Raw genomic sequence first — 16255 nt, 5'->3', positions numbered from 1 at the left:
AGACCTGTGCACAGCCCCACATCTCACCTGTCCTCCCCCATCCATCGCCAAGAGACCTGTGTCTGACTCCGCACCCCATCCTCGGCTCCCCCTTTGGAATTTACCTGCACCTGGTACCTTCCACCACCACAGATGACTGGTGCCTTTGCCCCCCACCTGACCGGCTTCTGTGCTGTGCCCCCACAGTCCTTGGCCCCACTGCCTCAGTACCTGCCCTGCTGCTCTCCTGCTTGGACTCCCACATGGCAGATCTGGCCCTGGCCCCAGCCGCTGGAGCAGCCTCCGGCTGCCTACTACATAGCTCATGGCTCTGCATAGGAGGTGGGCAGGCTGGAAATTTTTTCTGTGTGTCCATGCAAGCACGCAGATTAGAGGGAACCCTGTTGGGGAGTCTCCATCCCACAAAACAGTCTGGGATTGGAAGAGCACAAAGGTGGCTGAAAAACACCTTAGATCCCATTAGGGATGTTAAATATCAGTTAATTGAATAGTCGATTCACCTCATAAATTCTTATTGGTTACTCAACTATTCTATAGTCCCTAGAGGTGGGGCCAGAAGCCAGTGCTCTCTGGTCCCACTCCTGAGGAGCCCTCTGCCACGCCGCACTGCTGCTTCTCTAGCAGAGGCAACAGCAGGGGGTGCTAGGTGGGAGCTGGTCTGTGAGGGGGGCCAGTTTAAAAAACAGCTCTCCTCATGGACCAGCTGCGTGTCATTGTGCTGCTGCCTCTGATACAGCCCCTTTCTGGGGAGGGGGAAGGGGGAGAGAGGAGAGGAGAGGCTGAGCTCCTGGACGTGGTGCAAGCTGGAACTGAGCTAGGCTGCCTGCCCCCTGGCTTCTAATATAATTGAAATGCAGAGCCGCAGCAGGATCCAATGCAAGCCAGTACTGACCCACGCTGCAGGCCAGACCTGCTAAAAAATTTACTTGCAAGGGGGAGAGGCAAATGCATGTAGTTTATAGCATTATCCTATAAGCTTTTGTTTATTGGTTAATCGGTTAATCAGCTACACTATTTACATCCCTAGCTCCCACTGCACATGGGCTGCAAGCTCTGCATTGTACCCAGAATATTTCTGGTGTATTGTCAGTTCTGCAAGAGTGTTTTTATTGATGGACATGCTGTTGTCTAATTTGAAATATGAATACACTTGTAAGTGCAAAAGTATAAGCCTGTTAGCAAAACAAAGGGAAGAAAGCTCATACCCATAAGATTGGTTCAGGAAGAGATCTCTCTGACAGTTTCTTCTCACATAGGGTGTGTCTAGACTACAGAGTTTTGTCAACAAAAGTGGACTTTTGTCGACAAAACTATACCTGCGTCTACACTACCGCTGAGTTCTGTCGACATAACGTCGACAGAACTCAGCAGTTTTGTCGATGCTGGTAAACCTCATTTTACGAGGCATAACGCCTTCTGTTGACAGAGTTCTGTCGACAGAAGGTGTTATTGCATGTAGGGTTGTGTCTAGACTACAGGGTTTTGTCAACAAAGCAAGTTGCTTTGTCGACAGAACTGAATGTAGTCTAGACGCTCTTTGTTGACAGTATCTGTCGACAAAACTTCTGTCGACAAAACCCTGTAGTCTAGACGTACCCTTGGTAATGAAAATCATAGAACATTTATAAATGGATAATCCATTGCCCATGGATTTTCTAATAAATGCACATTGTCAATACAATACCATCAGAGCATCATGTATATTACATGTAAAACCTAATTTGTGTTTATCAAGGGCTGTGACAAGTAGGGGGCTTTGTACAGCTTAGGAATTCTGAATGATATTATGTAATGCTTGATAAGATGTTTGTATTGTGAAAAACCTGTATGCAGATCTACCACTTCACAACATACTTCATAAGATCCACACTTCACAACAGGCACATGTCACATTGAGGACAACAAGAAGGGACTTAATATTTAATGATTGTGCTTTGATCACAATGATTATCTGTAAGAACCACTGATTCAAAGGGAAAAATGTGTCTTCCTTTTTCTGAAGAGGTGGAGGAAAAGGAGAGAGGTGGAAAGTTACCAAAAGAAAGAGCCAAGGGTGCCAGGTCTTGGAAGGGAGATAATATAAATAACGAGAGCCACGCAAGAAGAGGAAGCATTGGGCAGGCAAGAGGAAGATCATAGAGAATGGGTAAAAGGTCTCCATGATGAAGCAGCAGTCCAGCATGTAGCAGCCTCATGAGGTGGGGGACATGATGTGCTTTCCTAAATAGATGGTCTCCCAAGCCAGCCTTTTGTCAGCATTCCCTAGGAAGTTCAAGTCCTGGGGGAGACAGCTGCAGGCAGATCTGACACCCCAGCACAGCAAGCCTAACTCCAACATTAAGGTGCAATGAATGTGCTTTGACTGACAGCATTCTGCTGCTCTGGAGCTAACCAGCTGTGCCAGGGTGTGAACACAGTACCCCATCTACAGGTGTAATAGTGGAGGGTCCTCCCTGTGCACTGAGGAGCAAAAGTGAGGCACCACTCCAATCTTTGGCACAAGACTTTCTCGAGCTCCCACTAGAGTGGTGCAGGTTAGTCTCACTGCAGGGCAGTATCTAGAAAGGCGTTCCTGCACCCTTTGTTAAACTGAAACAATATTTAGGCATTGTGAGTCACCTAAGGTCTGCTTTCAGAGTTGGGAAAAGAGGTGAACTTCCTAATTTTGTGTAAAACCTGAAATGTTGATCACAAAGGGTAGAACAAAGGGGTTTTAACAAGGGTCAAATAGTTCTTAAAATAAATTCAAAGCTCGCATTTCTATGTGGAAAAAAGGCTTGTCTCTCCTACTGAAGGGAAGCAAGAATCAATCTTGTGATGCTATTGCTCCATTGTGCTACATCACTTGAGGAATCAGACTATTGAAGGGATTGCCTAACTACCTGTTTTCTCTGATTTCTACACACTGGAAATCTCTGCTCATGGAAAACTGAGGAATAGAAGAGCCAGAGTGTTGCAGGTCAAGGATGGCATTGCATTAGCAGTGACCCTGCATGGTATCTTCCCACATTCTGTCTGTCAGCTGATGTGAGTTCTTAATTTTAAGGAGTATCTTATTACTTACACACACATTCTACAAGGAACAAGTTTGCCAAGACTCATTCAAATGTAAGATACTGGAATCCAGGAGGAAGGTGTTTGATGTGATTATCCAGATATGACACTGTACTTCCCTAGTTTTCACTAAGGAACATACATTTATAATTGTGAGTCAAGCCTGCTTCACAGACCAGCATATTTCATTAATTGGAAAAAAAAAGCTTTGAAATGTTGACTTGTAGGAGGAGCTTAGCTCAGAGGTACTGTGGGTGGGACTAATTCATATCAGGGTGTTTAAGTTTTGGCATGAGAGAAAGACTTCTCAGAGTAGAAGGTTTATTTCTAAAGGATAAATCAAAGGGTGTGTGTGTTTCTTTTTTCAATTTAAGATGCTATCAGTTGATACTCAGATTCTTCTTGTAATAATTCTGGGGGCTTCTGACTGCCAGATAATCCCCAGGATTGAAGAATGTGGACTCAAATGTTCTCAGGTAAACTATAATTTGTTTGTAACTGCTATTTATGATTGTAAAAGTTGTATGTCACTACAATATTTATAAATGACATCTGTATTTGTATGGCTTGGTTTGAGTATTCATAGAATCAAAACAAACATTAAAATGTTCAAAACTTCATTAGACTTTACTTTTATACTGTTGTAGTTCTGGAATGAGTACAAGAACACAATATGACAAACATGACAGTATACAAGAATAAATCAGAAAGAAACTTTATATTAAAGTTGTCAGGGTGGCATTTTTTCTCTTATGCATTTGATGGTCAGAAATAAAGTATTTTGGTGGCCATTATTCTGGAGATTAAATTCTTACTATAACTATGCAAGTTTTACAAGAACTGAGGGTGGTGCGATTTTAATGTGTCCAAATACTTTAGAAGCACAAATCCCATTGACTTGTAATGAAATGGAGAATAATGTGTTTGCTGTGAGGTGCAAATGTAACCCCTAATTTTAATGAGCTACATGTGTGCAGAGAAAAGAGAATGTGCTATGTTATTTCTTTAAGGGAACTGCATTTTGTACTGTTTTCATATATTCCCATATGGGGGCAGTATAGAGATGCTCTGATTTATAATGGTTCCTGAAAACTAATCATAGTTTTATAAAGATAAATCACTGAATACAGTTTAAACTAAAAAATGCAAAAGTAAGAATGCTACAACTTTGCTCTCTTAATAGAAGACAATCTTGACATTAAATATTTAGCTGCTATTGAGAAGTGGAATTGATGGTAAGTAAGAAACAACAGTTTGGCTATATGTAGAGTTCTGTGAGAGAATGTCATGGGATTGTGAAGCCCCTGGAGTAAGTTTCAGATGTACACTAAAAGGCTGCTTGAAGGTGAATCAACTGTACAGATATTACAGGCTTATGTATACTAAATACATGCCACAGTAGTTTGTTCTAAATTCTGACAGGCTGATTATGCAGTAGAATATATCGATTCTACAGCGATGAGCATCATAGAAATGCTTGGAAGATGAAATATTTTGTTAAGAGAAAAATAATAAAATGGCATAAGCAGATCATATATGGTCTTTATGCTTAAATATTATTTTACCATTGTGTTTTATTCTTCTGGAAAGAGAAAAACCCTAGCTATATTTTGTCCATTTTTTCCATGAAATTTTGATATTTACCGCATATAAAAATAAAAATCATATGAAAGGCCTGATTTTTCCATTATATTAAGGCTTGTTTACACTTCTCTGGTAAAGATACCATAAAGTGAATGTAAACTACATTGGTATTTTGCACTCTAAGACTTTTACCCTGCCTCAGTGTAAAGGAGAGTGCTATATCTTAAAAATGTTATCAATTTTTTCTAATTTTGAGGGAGAAGATAATTTTTTTAATATACAGCATACTTTTGTTAATTATGCACACTAAAAATAGCTTACTCATATACAACAGAACCAATTGTAAAATAACTGTCAATGGCTAAAAATATTACTGAGTACATGTTTTCCATGTAATTTTTCTTCTGTGTTTCCTAGAATCCTGAATTCCTTCATTCATTTCAACATAAAGATGTTTTTTTTCTGGGAAAGATAGTTATCCCAGTAGCACAAATTGGCCCAGACTTTCCCCTGCAGTGGAAAGCTCATGTAGCATTTTCAACATTCTCCAAGTAGTTTTTGCAGCATGATGCACACTGTTGTTGGAACGTTTCCTGAGCACACTGTTGTTGGAAAGTTTCCTGAACATCTTGCTAGTCCAGATCTTTTTGCTCTTTTCATTTGACTGTTTTCTCTGCCCCCAACACACTTGCACTAGTGTTGCCTTAGATGAGAGCAGATTCCCTCGTGCAGAAGCCTGAGTAAAGTGGCTTAACATGGGACAGTTACTGGGGATAGAGTACACTCTTGAATCTGTGAGAAGGCCCAAGGTACAGCACAGCTCCCTCCCTGTCTCTAATCATGCCACAACTAGGGAATTTAATAAAAATCCATGCAGGACTTAGCTCTTGAGGCTAGCAGTTTGCAGGATAAGACCCTTAATCAGACACCATCAATTAAAATCCACATTTTGGTCTGAACATTTTTAAAATCTGCTATTGTTAGAAGAAGTAGCATCCACAGAATCATGGAAATGCAGGGCTGAAAGGAACTTTTAGAAATCATTATGTCCAGCCCTGGGTTTGAGGCTGGACCAATTAAACCTAAAAAATCCCTGACAGGTGTTTGTCCAACCTGTTCTTAAAAACCTCCAAAGATGGGGAGTCCACAACATCCCTTTCTGCCTCTTCCAGAGTTTAACTACCCTTACAGTGAGAAACTGTTTTCTCACATCTAATCTAAATCTCCCCTGCTGCAGATTAAGCCTATTACTTCGTGTCCTATCTTCAGTGGACATGAAGAATAGTTGATACCATGATTCTTAATAAGAGCCCTTAACATTGCTGAAGACTGTTAACAGATCTCACTTCAGTCTCCTCCCCCTACCCCCATATTAAACCTGCAGTTTGTTTAATCTTTTCAGGTTTTCTAAAACTTTTATAATTTTTTCTGCTCTCTGGTGTCTTTCCAATTTACTTTCATATTTCCTAAAGTGTGGTGCTCGTAACTGGATAAAGTACACCCATGGCCATCCTTAGGATTTATGGGGCCCCATGCAGTACTATTAAACTGATGCCCCTATGCCTTACGGCAGCTGGGGAGGGAAGTTTCAATTTTTTAGAGAGATGTGATTTTATAATATTCAGCAACACACTAATGAAATATTGTAAAGCAAATTTTATTCTAAGATCCTTATTGATGTTCATCTTGTTGCATTCTAACCAATTCTCCAAGATGATTATAACTAAGATTACAGAAAAATATTTTTTTCTCTCTCCAGGCAATTGGCACCACTTTTTATGATTAGTTTCACTGTTTCCCCAAGATAGATAGTTTCTCCTTGTGATGTTTATGTGGATCTTTTACAAGCAACAGGGACGTGAAAAGCATTTTAAAAAATTAGAAAATGCAATTGCAAAACCACAAAAATTGGCTGGGGGATTCAAGGACCTGAAATGGCTTTTAACGAAGTGTTGATAATTGATTAGATTTCATTGTGGCTATCTATGTCTCTGAAATATTTCTAAGCTATTCTGAGATTTTGTGGAAGATATGGCAAAAGAGCAAAGTATTGTTTTTACTTATTAAAAGGGATATGGCCATTATGTGTTCTCAGGTATGTGATGCTGAAAACATACTGTAAAGGCAGTTTAGGATTTTGATTTTATTGCAGTTTAATTGTTATCAAGTTACAATAAATATAAGGCATGACCGATTGTTGGATATTTTCCTTGTTTCATAATTACAGTGTCACATTAAAAATGCTGTATGCCATCTGAATCCCAGAATTATAGATGTAAAAGGACAATGTATATTTTTCAAATGTTAGCTGATAGATAGAGCTGCAGAGCAGGAGATTATAACTCCAATCCTCCTTCTTCCCATTGGACAACCACTTTCTCGGGGCTGAGTTGGGACCATGATTCTCATCAGTGCTTGTCTCCGAGACACAGTAAACCTGGCACACTGCTGGCATCATAGGTTTGGAGTGCAGAGTATTTATAGTTATATGAACTCTTAAAAACATAATGAAAATGTTCAGCTGTGGAATTTGTGCTGGACAAAGGATCAAGTAGGCTTTTGTAGTGTATTTTGAATGCTCTCTCTGCCCTTGTTGAAAACAGTTTGGCTTCTCAGTTCACATGACTTTCTGGCACTTAAAGGATAAACACAATGACCTTCCCCTGCATATATATGATAATAGCTCACATTGTTATCTAATATGCTTCTACCGTGAAAGTCATAGGGGAATCCCAGACTGTGATTGTAACTGTGTTGCTGCCTCAGTAATCTTGCAATGGGCAATGCCTGCAAACAGCACACAAGGAACTTAGACTTTTGCCCAATTCTGCTTCACAGCTGGTAAGAGTTAGTAATGTCACATTAAAAAGACACTAACAACTGAAAATTGTGAAATCGCATTTGTGTTGTCTCAACTCAAGTTAGAATGAAGTGTCCAAAGTCCACAGGGAGACTGGATAAAGGAGGAAGCTTTAAATTCCACTTTGGGATTTCCCTGCAATGACAAAGCGTAAGTGATAGCTAATGAGTCAGAGCGAGTTCTTTATTTATATGAAACTGCTATGGCCTGATAACCCCATGCAAAGTTCATTTTAATAACCACTGTATGTCAGCCCATCTAATCCAGTCATTGCTATACCGATATCATAGAGCCAGATCTTCAGCTGGTATAAATTGGCATCACTCCCTTGTTTGCTACAGTAGATAATCAATAAATTTTTAAAATCTTTACACTCCCTAACCATTAAAAGGAATGGAAATGAGAAGGGAGGGTAACACACATAAAGAATTTCATTCCCTGAGAGTTCAGTTGTTCTTTAACAAAAATCTACACATTTGAAAGTTAATCATAGACATTTAAAACTGTAGAGTAGATGGTTCCATGTGGGGAGAATTATGGCAGCATGGAAGGAGCAATGGGGATTGTTCAGTGCATACTTTTTTGTATGTAAAATCTGATAGTTGGATGAATCGCTTCACTTAAAAATACTTTCTCCGGTGAAACCTGATGGAATACAGCATGGTCCAGTAGATGAAACACCCAACGGAGAGTCTAGAGGCCCAGGTTCAGTTCTCAGAATTGCTACTGATTAACTTATGTGGTGGTAGGCAAATCACTTGGCCTCTCTGGGGTTCAGTGTACACATTTGTAAAAAGAAAAATAGTATGGCTGACCCACCTTGCTTTGAGATCTACAGCTGGAAAGTGCTAATTAAGTGTTAAGAAGTATTAAAGTATTCACTGGCCAAATGTTCATATATACGGTGCTTAGTTAAAATTGGTCACTGTACTATAGATATGTTACTTCAGTGGTTTGTGTTTGTATCCTCCATTTCCTTTCCTGTGATGATTCATCATTTCTGTCTGGTAGCTCAATATTTTGAAGTTTAGTGACTTTAGGTGACTTGGTTCTCTGGCCATGTCATAAAATCTACTCATTCCAGGGTCCAAGATAGTCTAGTGAAGTAGTCTTTGCTATCACTGAGCCACACAGATCAATAGTATCCTTCTAGCCTCATTGTGCGCTGACCTGGGCCTCTGCTCCTTTCAGATAGTGGGGGTCCAATGTAATGAATTGGCTGGCCTTGGAACCACAGTGTAAGGAAAACCAGAGAGCAGATAGAAGGCCCAGTTCTGCATTTTGGCTAGATGCTTGGCTAGCTAGGTCCCTGCCTCTCCCATAGGTGCTGCTAGCAACTCTCACAATTTCATAATGAATATCAGGATTTGGGCCTTTGCTGCAGCCAGCCTGGTGATGACAACACGAGAAGCTCTAACCAACACATTTCCAGCACTACTAAGCAGCTCTGATTTGTTGTCGTCCCCATTCCCCTGTCTCCTGTGGAAAAACAGTCAATCAAAGCTGCTGCAGGAGGCAGCTTTCCCCTCTATCCCAGGAATTGAGCGAGGTGTTCAGGCAGAAAGAGGGAGAGGAAAATGGACCCAGCTGGTACCATATTTGCAGGAGCGGTTGGAAGCAGAGAGGAAGGAGCACAAAGAGCTCAGAAACGAAGGGTTGTTTCAGTTGTTCTTGGTCCTCTTGTGAAAAACAAGTCAGCTGCTCCTGGCTTCTCCCTCCTCCATTCCTTTATCATGCCACTTCCCTCGCCTGCAAGGAGAAGAGCTGTTCCCCAAGCTGTTCCCAGAAGCTGGGAAGACCCTGGAGATGATGAGTCTCAACAGCTGCTGGAGAAACAGGAGTGCAAGTGGCAAATGTGGGGCTGGGGACAGGATTTATTTCTGACAGTGGTTGGACTGGGGACTGGGCATACACATTAATTGTTGTGGGGTTGGTCATCGGGATTTGGGTAGAATTAATTGTCAGTTGGCAAGGCAGGAAGTTGTGTTCCATCAGGCAGCATGTAGCATTGCCAGTTCTCATGATGTTTTCAAGAGTAGTGGGATTTCAAAGGGTTCTTCATCCCCTCTTGTGATAACAGATGAAGCTCCAATCCTTAAGTGAATTTCAGCTCTTCTGGAATCTGACAAAATCTCTCTGCCACTTGCTCTTCTGACAGGAGGGGTGGGTGAATAGGAACAGAGAAAGCAGCAGCTCAGGATAGTTTTGCCTTATATTTTCCCCTCCCTTCCAGAGAGAACCCCAGATGGAGAAGTATTTCCTCCCCTGCATCACCTGGCCTGGGTATGAGCAGAGTTAGGACCAGACCTCGGCCAAATGCTGCCCCAGGCGGGGAGTGTCTTTGGTGCCCCCTTCATCACTTAAATGTTTGAATATCTTTTTTTTTCTCACATTTGTAGTCCATTTCAGTCAACAGTCCCTTGGTAAAGAGACATTCCTTATTTAAATAAAAAAGTGCTTGTCCCTTGCTAAATAAACATAGGATGCCTATTATCCTGGAATTTGACCTGGTGAAATGTTCTATATTGAAACCTGGGGTTGCAACATCACTCAGATTTGGCCTGGCCACCCTTCTAAGCCAAATAAAGAAGCAACTGGGGAAAAACTGAGTGACGCTGTGACCTGCTGCGGAGTGTGAGTGTGATGCCATTCAAATTTCATCCAGTCCCTCCGTCATGGCAGAGGTTCTGACCCGGCTCCTAGCACCTGTGTGAAACATGCACAGGACCTGCAGTGACTGCCAGGCTCATCAGACAGGACTGGGGGGAAAGAAACCCTTTAAGAGAAAGGAGAGGAAAAGCAACTTGCCCCCGAAGGCTCAAAACAAGACTGGGGACATCTGAGGCTGTCCAGTATTTTTGAAATAACAATGTTGGCAACCTTAATGAGGAGTTAGACTGAAGTGGGGGATGAATTGAGGATGTGGGGCAGGTGGGTTGAAGTGTTGGTGGAGTCTGGTGCAGGCCAGTTTCAAGATTTTGTGAAGTTGCACTCATATGAGTTTTAACTTTTGAGGGTGCTAGTCCTCCTTAGATTAAGACAAAATTCAATCCCTGATGACAATAGGAAGGTTAAAGGGGGGCTGTCTCCCTCTGTTCAGTGAATGTCACTTGCCTTCGTAGGATGCCATGCTACTGGGGTTCAGGCAAAGCAGGACCAGGGATCTGTCTTTAAAGTATATGCAGTCACACATCAAACAGTTCATGTTAAAAGAACTCACACACAATTTTATACCTCAGATGAGAGAAAGATATTATTTTTTAATATTAGAGCTAGATGAAAAATTATTTTCCCATGAAACATTTTTTGTTTTCTGTCAGCATTTTTTTATTCAGTTTTTGTCAAAAAATTGAAAATAGCAAGGTTTTGATGAAATCCTACTTTTAATTAATATGGATTTGTGTTGTGTGTACACAAATATGTGTCATTTTCTGTTGTAAAAATGGTCTTGTTGGAAAATGTGTATGTTTTTGCTATTGATCCTCTTCAGTGATACAAACTAAAATGCTGTGGCTAAGACTGATTACTGCCCTGATACAATGATCTAAGTTGGTAAATTCCATTTAACCATTGAGGGATTATGGTTTTGACCTTGGAGTTACACTGCTGTGAATCCATTGGGCCATATTCTCTAGTAATTTCTGAGGGAAATTACTTATTTCATGGGTCATCTGGGGAAATCCTTAGAGGGAAATTATGAAACAGGGTCATTCAAGCCATATTGAAATCTGCTTCATGCTGCTGGAGCATTTCAAGGCAGGCATAACAGGTTTGAGGATTCGGTTGACTGTATTCTGACCTTTCAGTATATAGGCCATAATACTCACCCTTTGAACTGTGTGAGAGACATACACCCACTCAAACTGTGCCTGAGTAAAAACAAAACAAAAAAAATCCTCTCAGTCCTCTTAATCATCTGGAGCTTAATTCATCCACAGAAAGTGATCTACAATTTTTTAACTTAAAGGAAATGTTTCTGACTAGTTGCTTTGAATTCACTGTGGTAAAAAGTCAGGATGGGTAGCCATGTTAGTCTGTAATTTAAAAAAACGAGGGGTCCTGTAGCACCTTCGAGACTAACAATATATTATATATATATTGTTAATCAGGAGCTTTTGTGGGCACAATCCACATCTAGTTCTGGAAAACTGATTATTTGGAGTTGCCCTTACTTGCCTTCCATCTTCCTGAAAGAATGAATCACAAGGTCAATATTACTCAGCACTTTCTGTACTTTCATTGTTTTCTCTTGGAAAAACATTGAGGAAGTAGAATTTATTTCACTAAATCATACTTGCTTCAGTTTTGTTTTCCCCTTTCATCCCTAAATACACAAACTTCCTTGATTTTTTTCTAACTTTTTCTCCTCCTTAATCTGCTGTTCTCCCTCCTGTTATTGCAGTTACAATTACATATTGTCCAAGACTCAATTTATTACTTTCAACAATTTTAACATTGTAATGTCTGTTTTGAAACTCTTCTGTGCATTTTATAACCTTTGTTTAGTATTTCGCATTATATGCTCCTGTGTATTCATTACTTCCTTGTTTTATACAAGTAGCCCTGTGTTTTCATTTAATCCTCTTCCTGGTTGGTCGTTTGTTAACATTATGCTTCTAAAAATAGAATATAAAGATTTTGTAGTGATCAGAGTATCTGTGTTAGTTTCTTTGTTATTATTTAGTAGGTTTAGATTCCAACTCATATGACTTGTATCTCTTTAGCTTTTGGCCCTATTATTTCACAACAGCTCTTTCTCAATGTCATCCATTGAGTAGGGTTTCTGGGTTTCCAGGTGAAGTATGATATAAACTCCACCTATATGCTAAAACTGATTAGTAGGGTATTCACCCATCCTTGATAGTTAGGTCCTGATTCTGTCTCCTTTTCGCATGTTGAGTAGTTGCCTGGTGTGTGAGTATTTATCTGGATGTTTTAAATAACAGTGAGGCATAATCAACGAGTAATCATGAAACAAATATGATTCCCCAGTTTCCCTTGCCCTTGAGTGATATTTACTTCTTTAAGCCTTCTTGGAGAGAGTGCCTTGCTGCATGCCATGAAAGTCAACCAGCACAGGACAGGGTGGATCTAGGATCAAGTGCATTCCTAATAAAAGAGACCAAGATGGAGAATATTCTGCACAAACCCTGTCACACTGAGATGAGTCTAGCTCAAATAGCCTCTGTAGATCATCTTTCAAGATCGAATTCATACTTTCCCTGGAAACCCAGAGGCAGACAATTTGGAGCATGAAAAGCTCTTAGCAGGACATTTGCTTAACAAGTGGACTGCCATGTTCTGCACAAACATTAGCTTCCCAATACATTTAAAGTGCAGCCACAAATAGAATCAGTAGGATTAAGTGCAGAATAAATTACCATTCCACATGAGAGAGAGAAGCAGAATCTTGCTCTTTAGGCCTAGTCTGAGGGTGCGTCTACACATCAACATGATTTCGGAATAACGGCTGTTATTCTGAAATAACAATGTGAGCGTCTGCGCAGCAATTCTGTTATTTCAAAATAAATTCAAAATAAGAGACAGATTATTCCGACTTCTGTAAACCTCATTACACGAAAAACAACGCCTCTTTCAAAATTGCTATTTTGAAATGGCTGTAGTGTGGATGCTCCACTGCTTCTATTTCGAAATAACTCCTCCCCAGGGCCATTCAAAGTAATTACTCCCTTGCATAGGCATGCGCACAGGGTGTGCCGAGTATGCCCAGGCACACCCTAATGTCTTGGGCTGGCTAGCAGCTGCTGGAGGAGGAGGGGGATTTGAGACAGGGTACCGCAGCCCGTCACTTTCCCTGTGGCCATCTACGGGGCACTTTGGGGAAAGAGACCACGCGTCCACAGCGGAAGCAGCTGGGGCCGGACCAAAGACGTCAGCCCGAGCCATTTTTTCGCCCTGAGCCCCGCCCGGCACGGCAGCACGCGTGGTGCCCCTTCTGCCCCTGGGGCTGCAGCCCCAACCCCAGCTCTTGCCCCGTCCTCAGCCTCCGCCCCAGCCCCAGCCCCAGCCTGGCAGCAATGTGTGGTGCCCCTGGGGCTGTGGCCCTGGCCCTGGCCCCGCCCATCCTGGCAGCACTGCGTGGCACCCCTTCTGTGCCTGGGGGTGTCCCCACCCGGCCCTGCCTGGCCGCACCGTGCAGTGCCCCTTTTGCACCCGGGGCTTCGTCCTTGGCCCTGCCTGGCCCTGCAGCACCACGTAGTGCCCCTTAAAGTGAGGCACCCCAGGCTAGGGCCCAGCCGGCCTGTAGCTTGGGCTGGCTCTGACTCCTGTCCGGCAAGCTGGAAGGCAGAAGCTGGCTTAGCCTAAGGTAAGGGAAAGGGAAAGGGAGAGGGGGAAAATAGGCAGGGGTGGGAGAGGAAGAGGCCTGTGCTGAGGGGAGGGGGGGCAGGTCAGGAGAAGAAAGAGGAAAGCACCAAGGAACAGAATGGAGGAGAGACAAATGCCAGGGGGCCAAGTGGAGACAATGAGGAAAAGGGCAGGAGGGGAGGTGTCAGTGGGAGGGGGGACAGGGTTAGGGAGAGGAGAGAGGAAGGGCATAGGGGGTTTGAGAGGGAAGGGGAGGTGCTGGGAGAATGCTTGAAAGAAGGGGTGGGCATGAGGAAGGCGGGGATGGAGCAAGATATGTGAAGGCACAGGGGCATGAGGCGAACGGGGGCAGAGAGTGGTGAGAGGGTGGGCATCAGGGAAAAAGAGGGCAAAGGGGGAAGAGGAAGTGAGGAAGTGAGGGAAGGGGGAGCACCAGGAGGGTTCAGGGCGAAGGGAAGTTGCAGGTGACAGGGGATTCTGGGGGTGAAGCAGAAGGGAAAACACCTGCAGGGGAGGGACCAGCACCAGAGGAGAGAGGCAGAGCAGGTGTATAAAGGGAGGTGTTAGGAGATGGGATGAGGAGGGGTAGCTCACATGATCAGAGTGGGGCTACTGGAGGAGTGGGCATGGGGAGAGAGAAGGGCTGGTGGAGGGGGCAGGTCTTAGGAAGGCCTAGGGCAGTGAGAAGGGCTGAGTCAGGAGAGCAGAGGAGGGTGAAGGGTTGGGGGCAGCAGGCACGAGGGGAGCTGATGGAGCAAGGGGAGATTTGGCAGCAGAAGGAAAAGGTAGCGGTTTGTAAGATATTTATTAATAACAGTGGCACATCCAAAAAAGCCACATGAACTCAGTACTGGTGCACCACACAAAATTCATTCTGCTCATGGGAGGAAACTCTTAGAGGGAACACTTCCCCCAGCCTCTCTGCCCCTGAGTTAATGTCACACACATTGAGTTAATGCAACTGCAGGATAGTTGCATAAGGAGGGTTTGGTGGGGGCCAAACTAATTCCTATTGGTAGGAGTATGGTGGGAAAAGTCCTTGGGGGGGGGGTCACATGACACCTTTTACTTCTGGTCATGTGTCCATCTTGTCGTGAGAGTGTTACCTCTAGAGGTGTGGCCAATGAGAGTCGGGGTGTGGCCAATGGGGGTCGGGGCATGCTTAACGGGTCAGGGGCATGGCTAATGGGGTCAAAGTGCATTTTTTGAAAATTCTTGGGGTGCACACCCTAATGAAATGTGCTGCGCACGCCTATGCTCCCATGTGCTTCCGGGGGCTGTAAATTGAGGTAGTGCATCCACATTAGTGGAGCCTTCCTTGGGCTAATTTCAAGGCTTCCCTGTAGTGTAGATGTGCTATTTCGAAATAAGCTATTAGGCTGTGTCCAGACTCCATGCCTCCGTCGACGGAGGCATGTAGATTAGCCAGCTCGGAAGAGGGAAATGAAGCCGCGATTAAAATAATCGCGGCTTCATTTAAATTTAAATGGCTGCCCCGATCTGCCGATCAGCTGTTTGTCGGCAGATCGGGAGAGTCTGGACGCGATGCCCCGACAAAGAAGCCTTTCTTCATCGACACAGGTAAGCCTCGTGAAACCAGGTTTACCTGTGTCGATGAAGAAAGGCTTCTTTGTCGGGGCATCGCGTCCAGACTCTCCCGATCTGCCGACAAACAGCTGATCGGCAGATCGGGGCAGCCATTTAAATTTAAATGAAGCCGCGATTATTTTAATCGCGGCTTCATTTCCCTCTTCCGAGCTGGCTAATCTACATGCCTCCGTCGACGGAGGCATGGAGTCTGGACACAGCCTTACAGTGTATTTCTTCTGGAATAGCTTATTCTGAAATAAGTGTGCAGTGTAGACGTACCCTGATATTTTAGTTCTTATGTTGTGAAAGGGGCAACTCTTTGCTATGACACCCAGGAACAGCCCTGGTAAGGAGCTGTACTTCAAAAAGTTGCACTCCCTTCATTGTTGCTGGGTGGAAGTAATTTACTACAGGTCTTCACAGAATGTAGATTACTTCCCCCATCACGCTGGCTTCACCTCTTCGCTGTCCATTTGCACGTAGTGTGGAGTAGCAGTCCTGCTCAGCCTATTGGGTAACCCTACTTCTGGATCAACGCATCTAGCAAGCCACATGTTATGTACCCTTCTATTTCCCTGCACAGCAACATAAAAGGAAGTAGCAATCTTGTTCTTAATAATCTGAATAGTGTTTAGTATGTAAAAGCACTTCAGGGGGAAAACAAATCCAATTTACCAGAAGAAAGGATTGTAGTAGTAAGCAATAGTTCAAAGACTATATACGTTAGGTGATACTTCTCCTTGTTAAAGGGAGCAGAAGACATATAATATTGAACCATTAATAGCGTATGCATGTGCTGTACAAATTTCCTTGTATAGCTTTGCCAGTGCATCTCAGCCC

The 16255-nt window shown here is 43.0% G+C and overlaps 1 protein-coding gene across 4 annotated transcripts in view; it reads left to right on the top strand.

The window, feature by feature from the left end:
• The first annotated feature begins 1779 nt into the window (after positions 1-1779).
• The window catches only part of IL17REL (interleukin 17 receptor E like), a 65917-nt gene continuing 51441 nt past the window's right edge, over positions 1780-16255 (top strand). The window contains exon 1 of one of the 4 annotated variants that reach the window (XM_014573403.4): positions 1780-3530. Coding sequence is in view for 2 of the 4 variants with exons in the window: in XM_075927972.2 (XP_075784087.2) it covers positions 3429-3530 (102 nt within the window). In the remaining 2 variants the exon portion in view is untranslated. The remainder of the gene's footprint in view (positions 3531-16255) is intronic. The other 3 variants (XM_075927972.2, XM_006122631.5, XM_025184421.3) reach the window with 3 other exon arrangements.

This window comes from Pelodiscus sinensis, chromosome 1 (genome assembly GCF_052426305.1).
Source record: "Pelodiscus sinensis isolate ZL-2025 chromosome 1, ASM5242630v1, whole genome shotgun sequence".
Lineage (NCBI taxonomy): Eukaryota > Metazoa > Chordata > Testudines > Trionychidae > Pelodiscus > Pelodiscus sinensis.
Note: the sequence above shows the minus strand (reverse complement) of the source record. Positions and strands in the feature narration are given on the sequence as shown.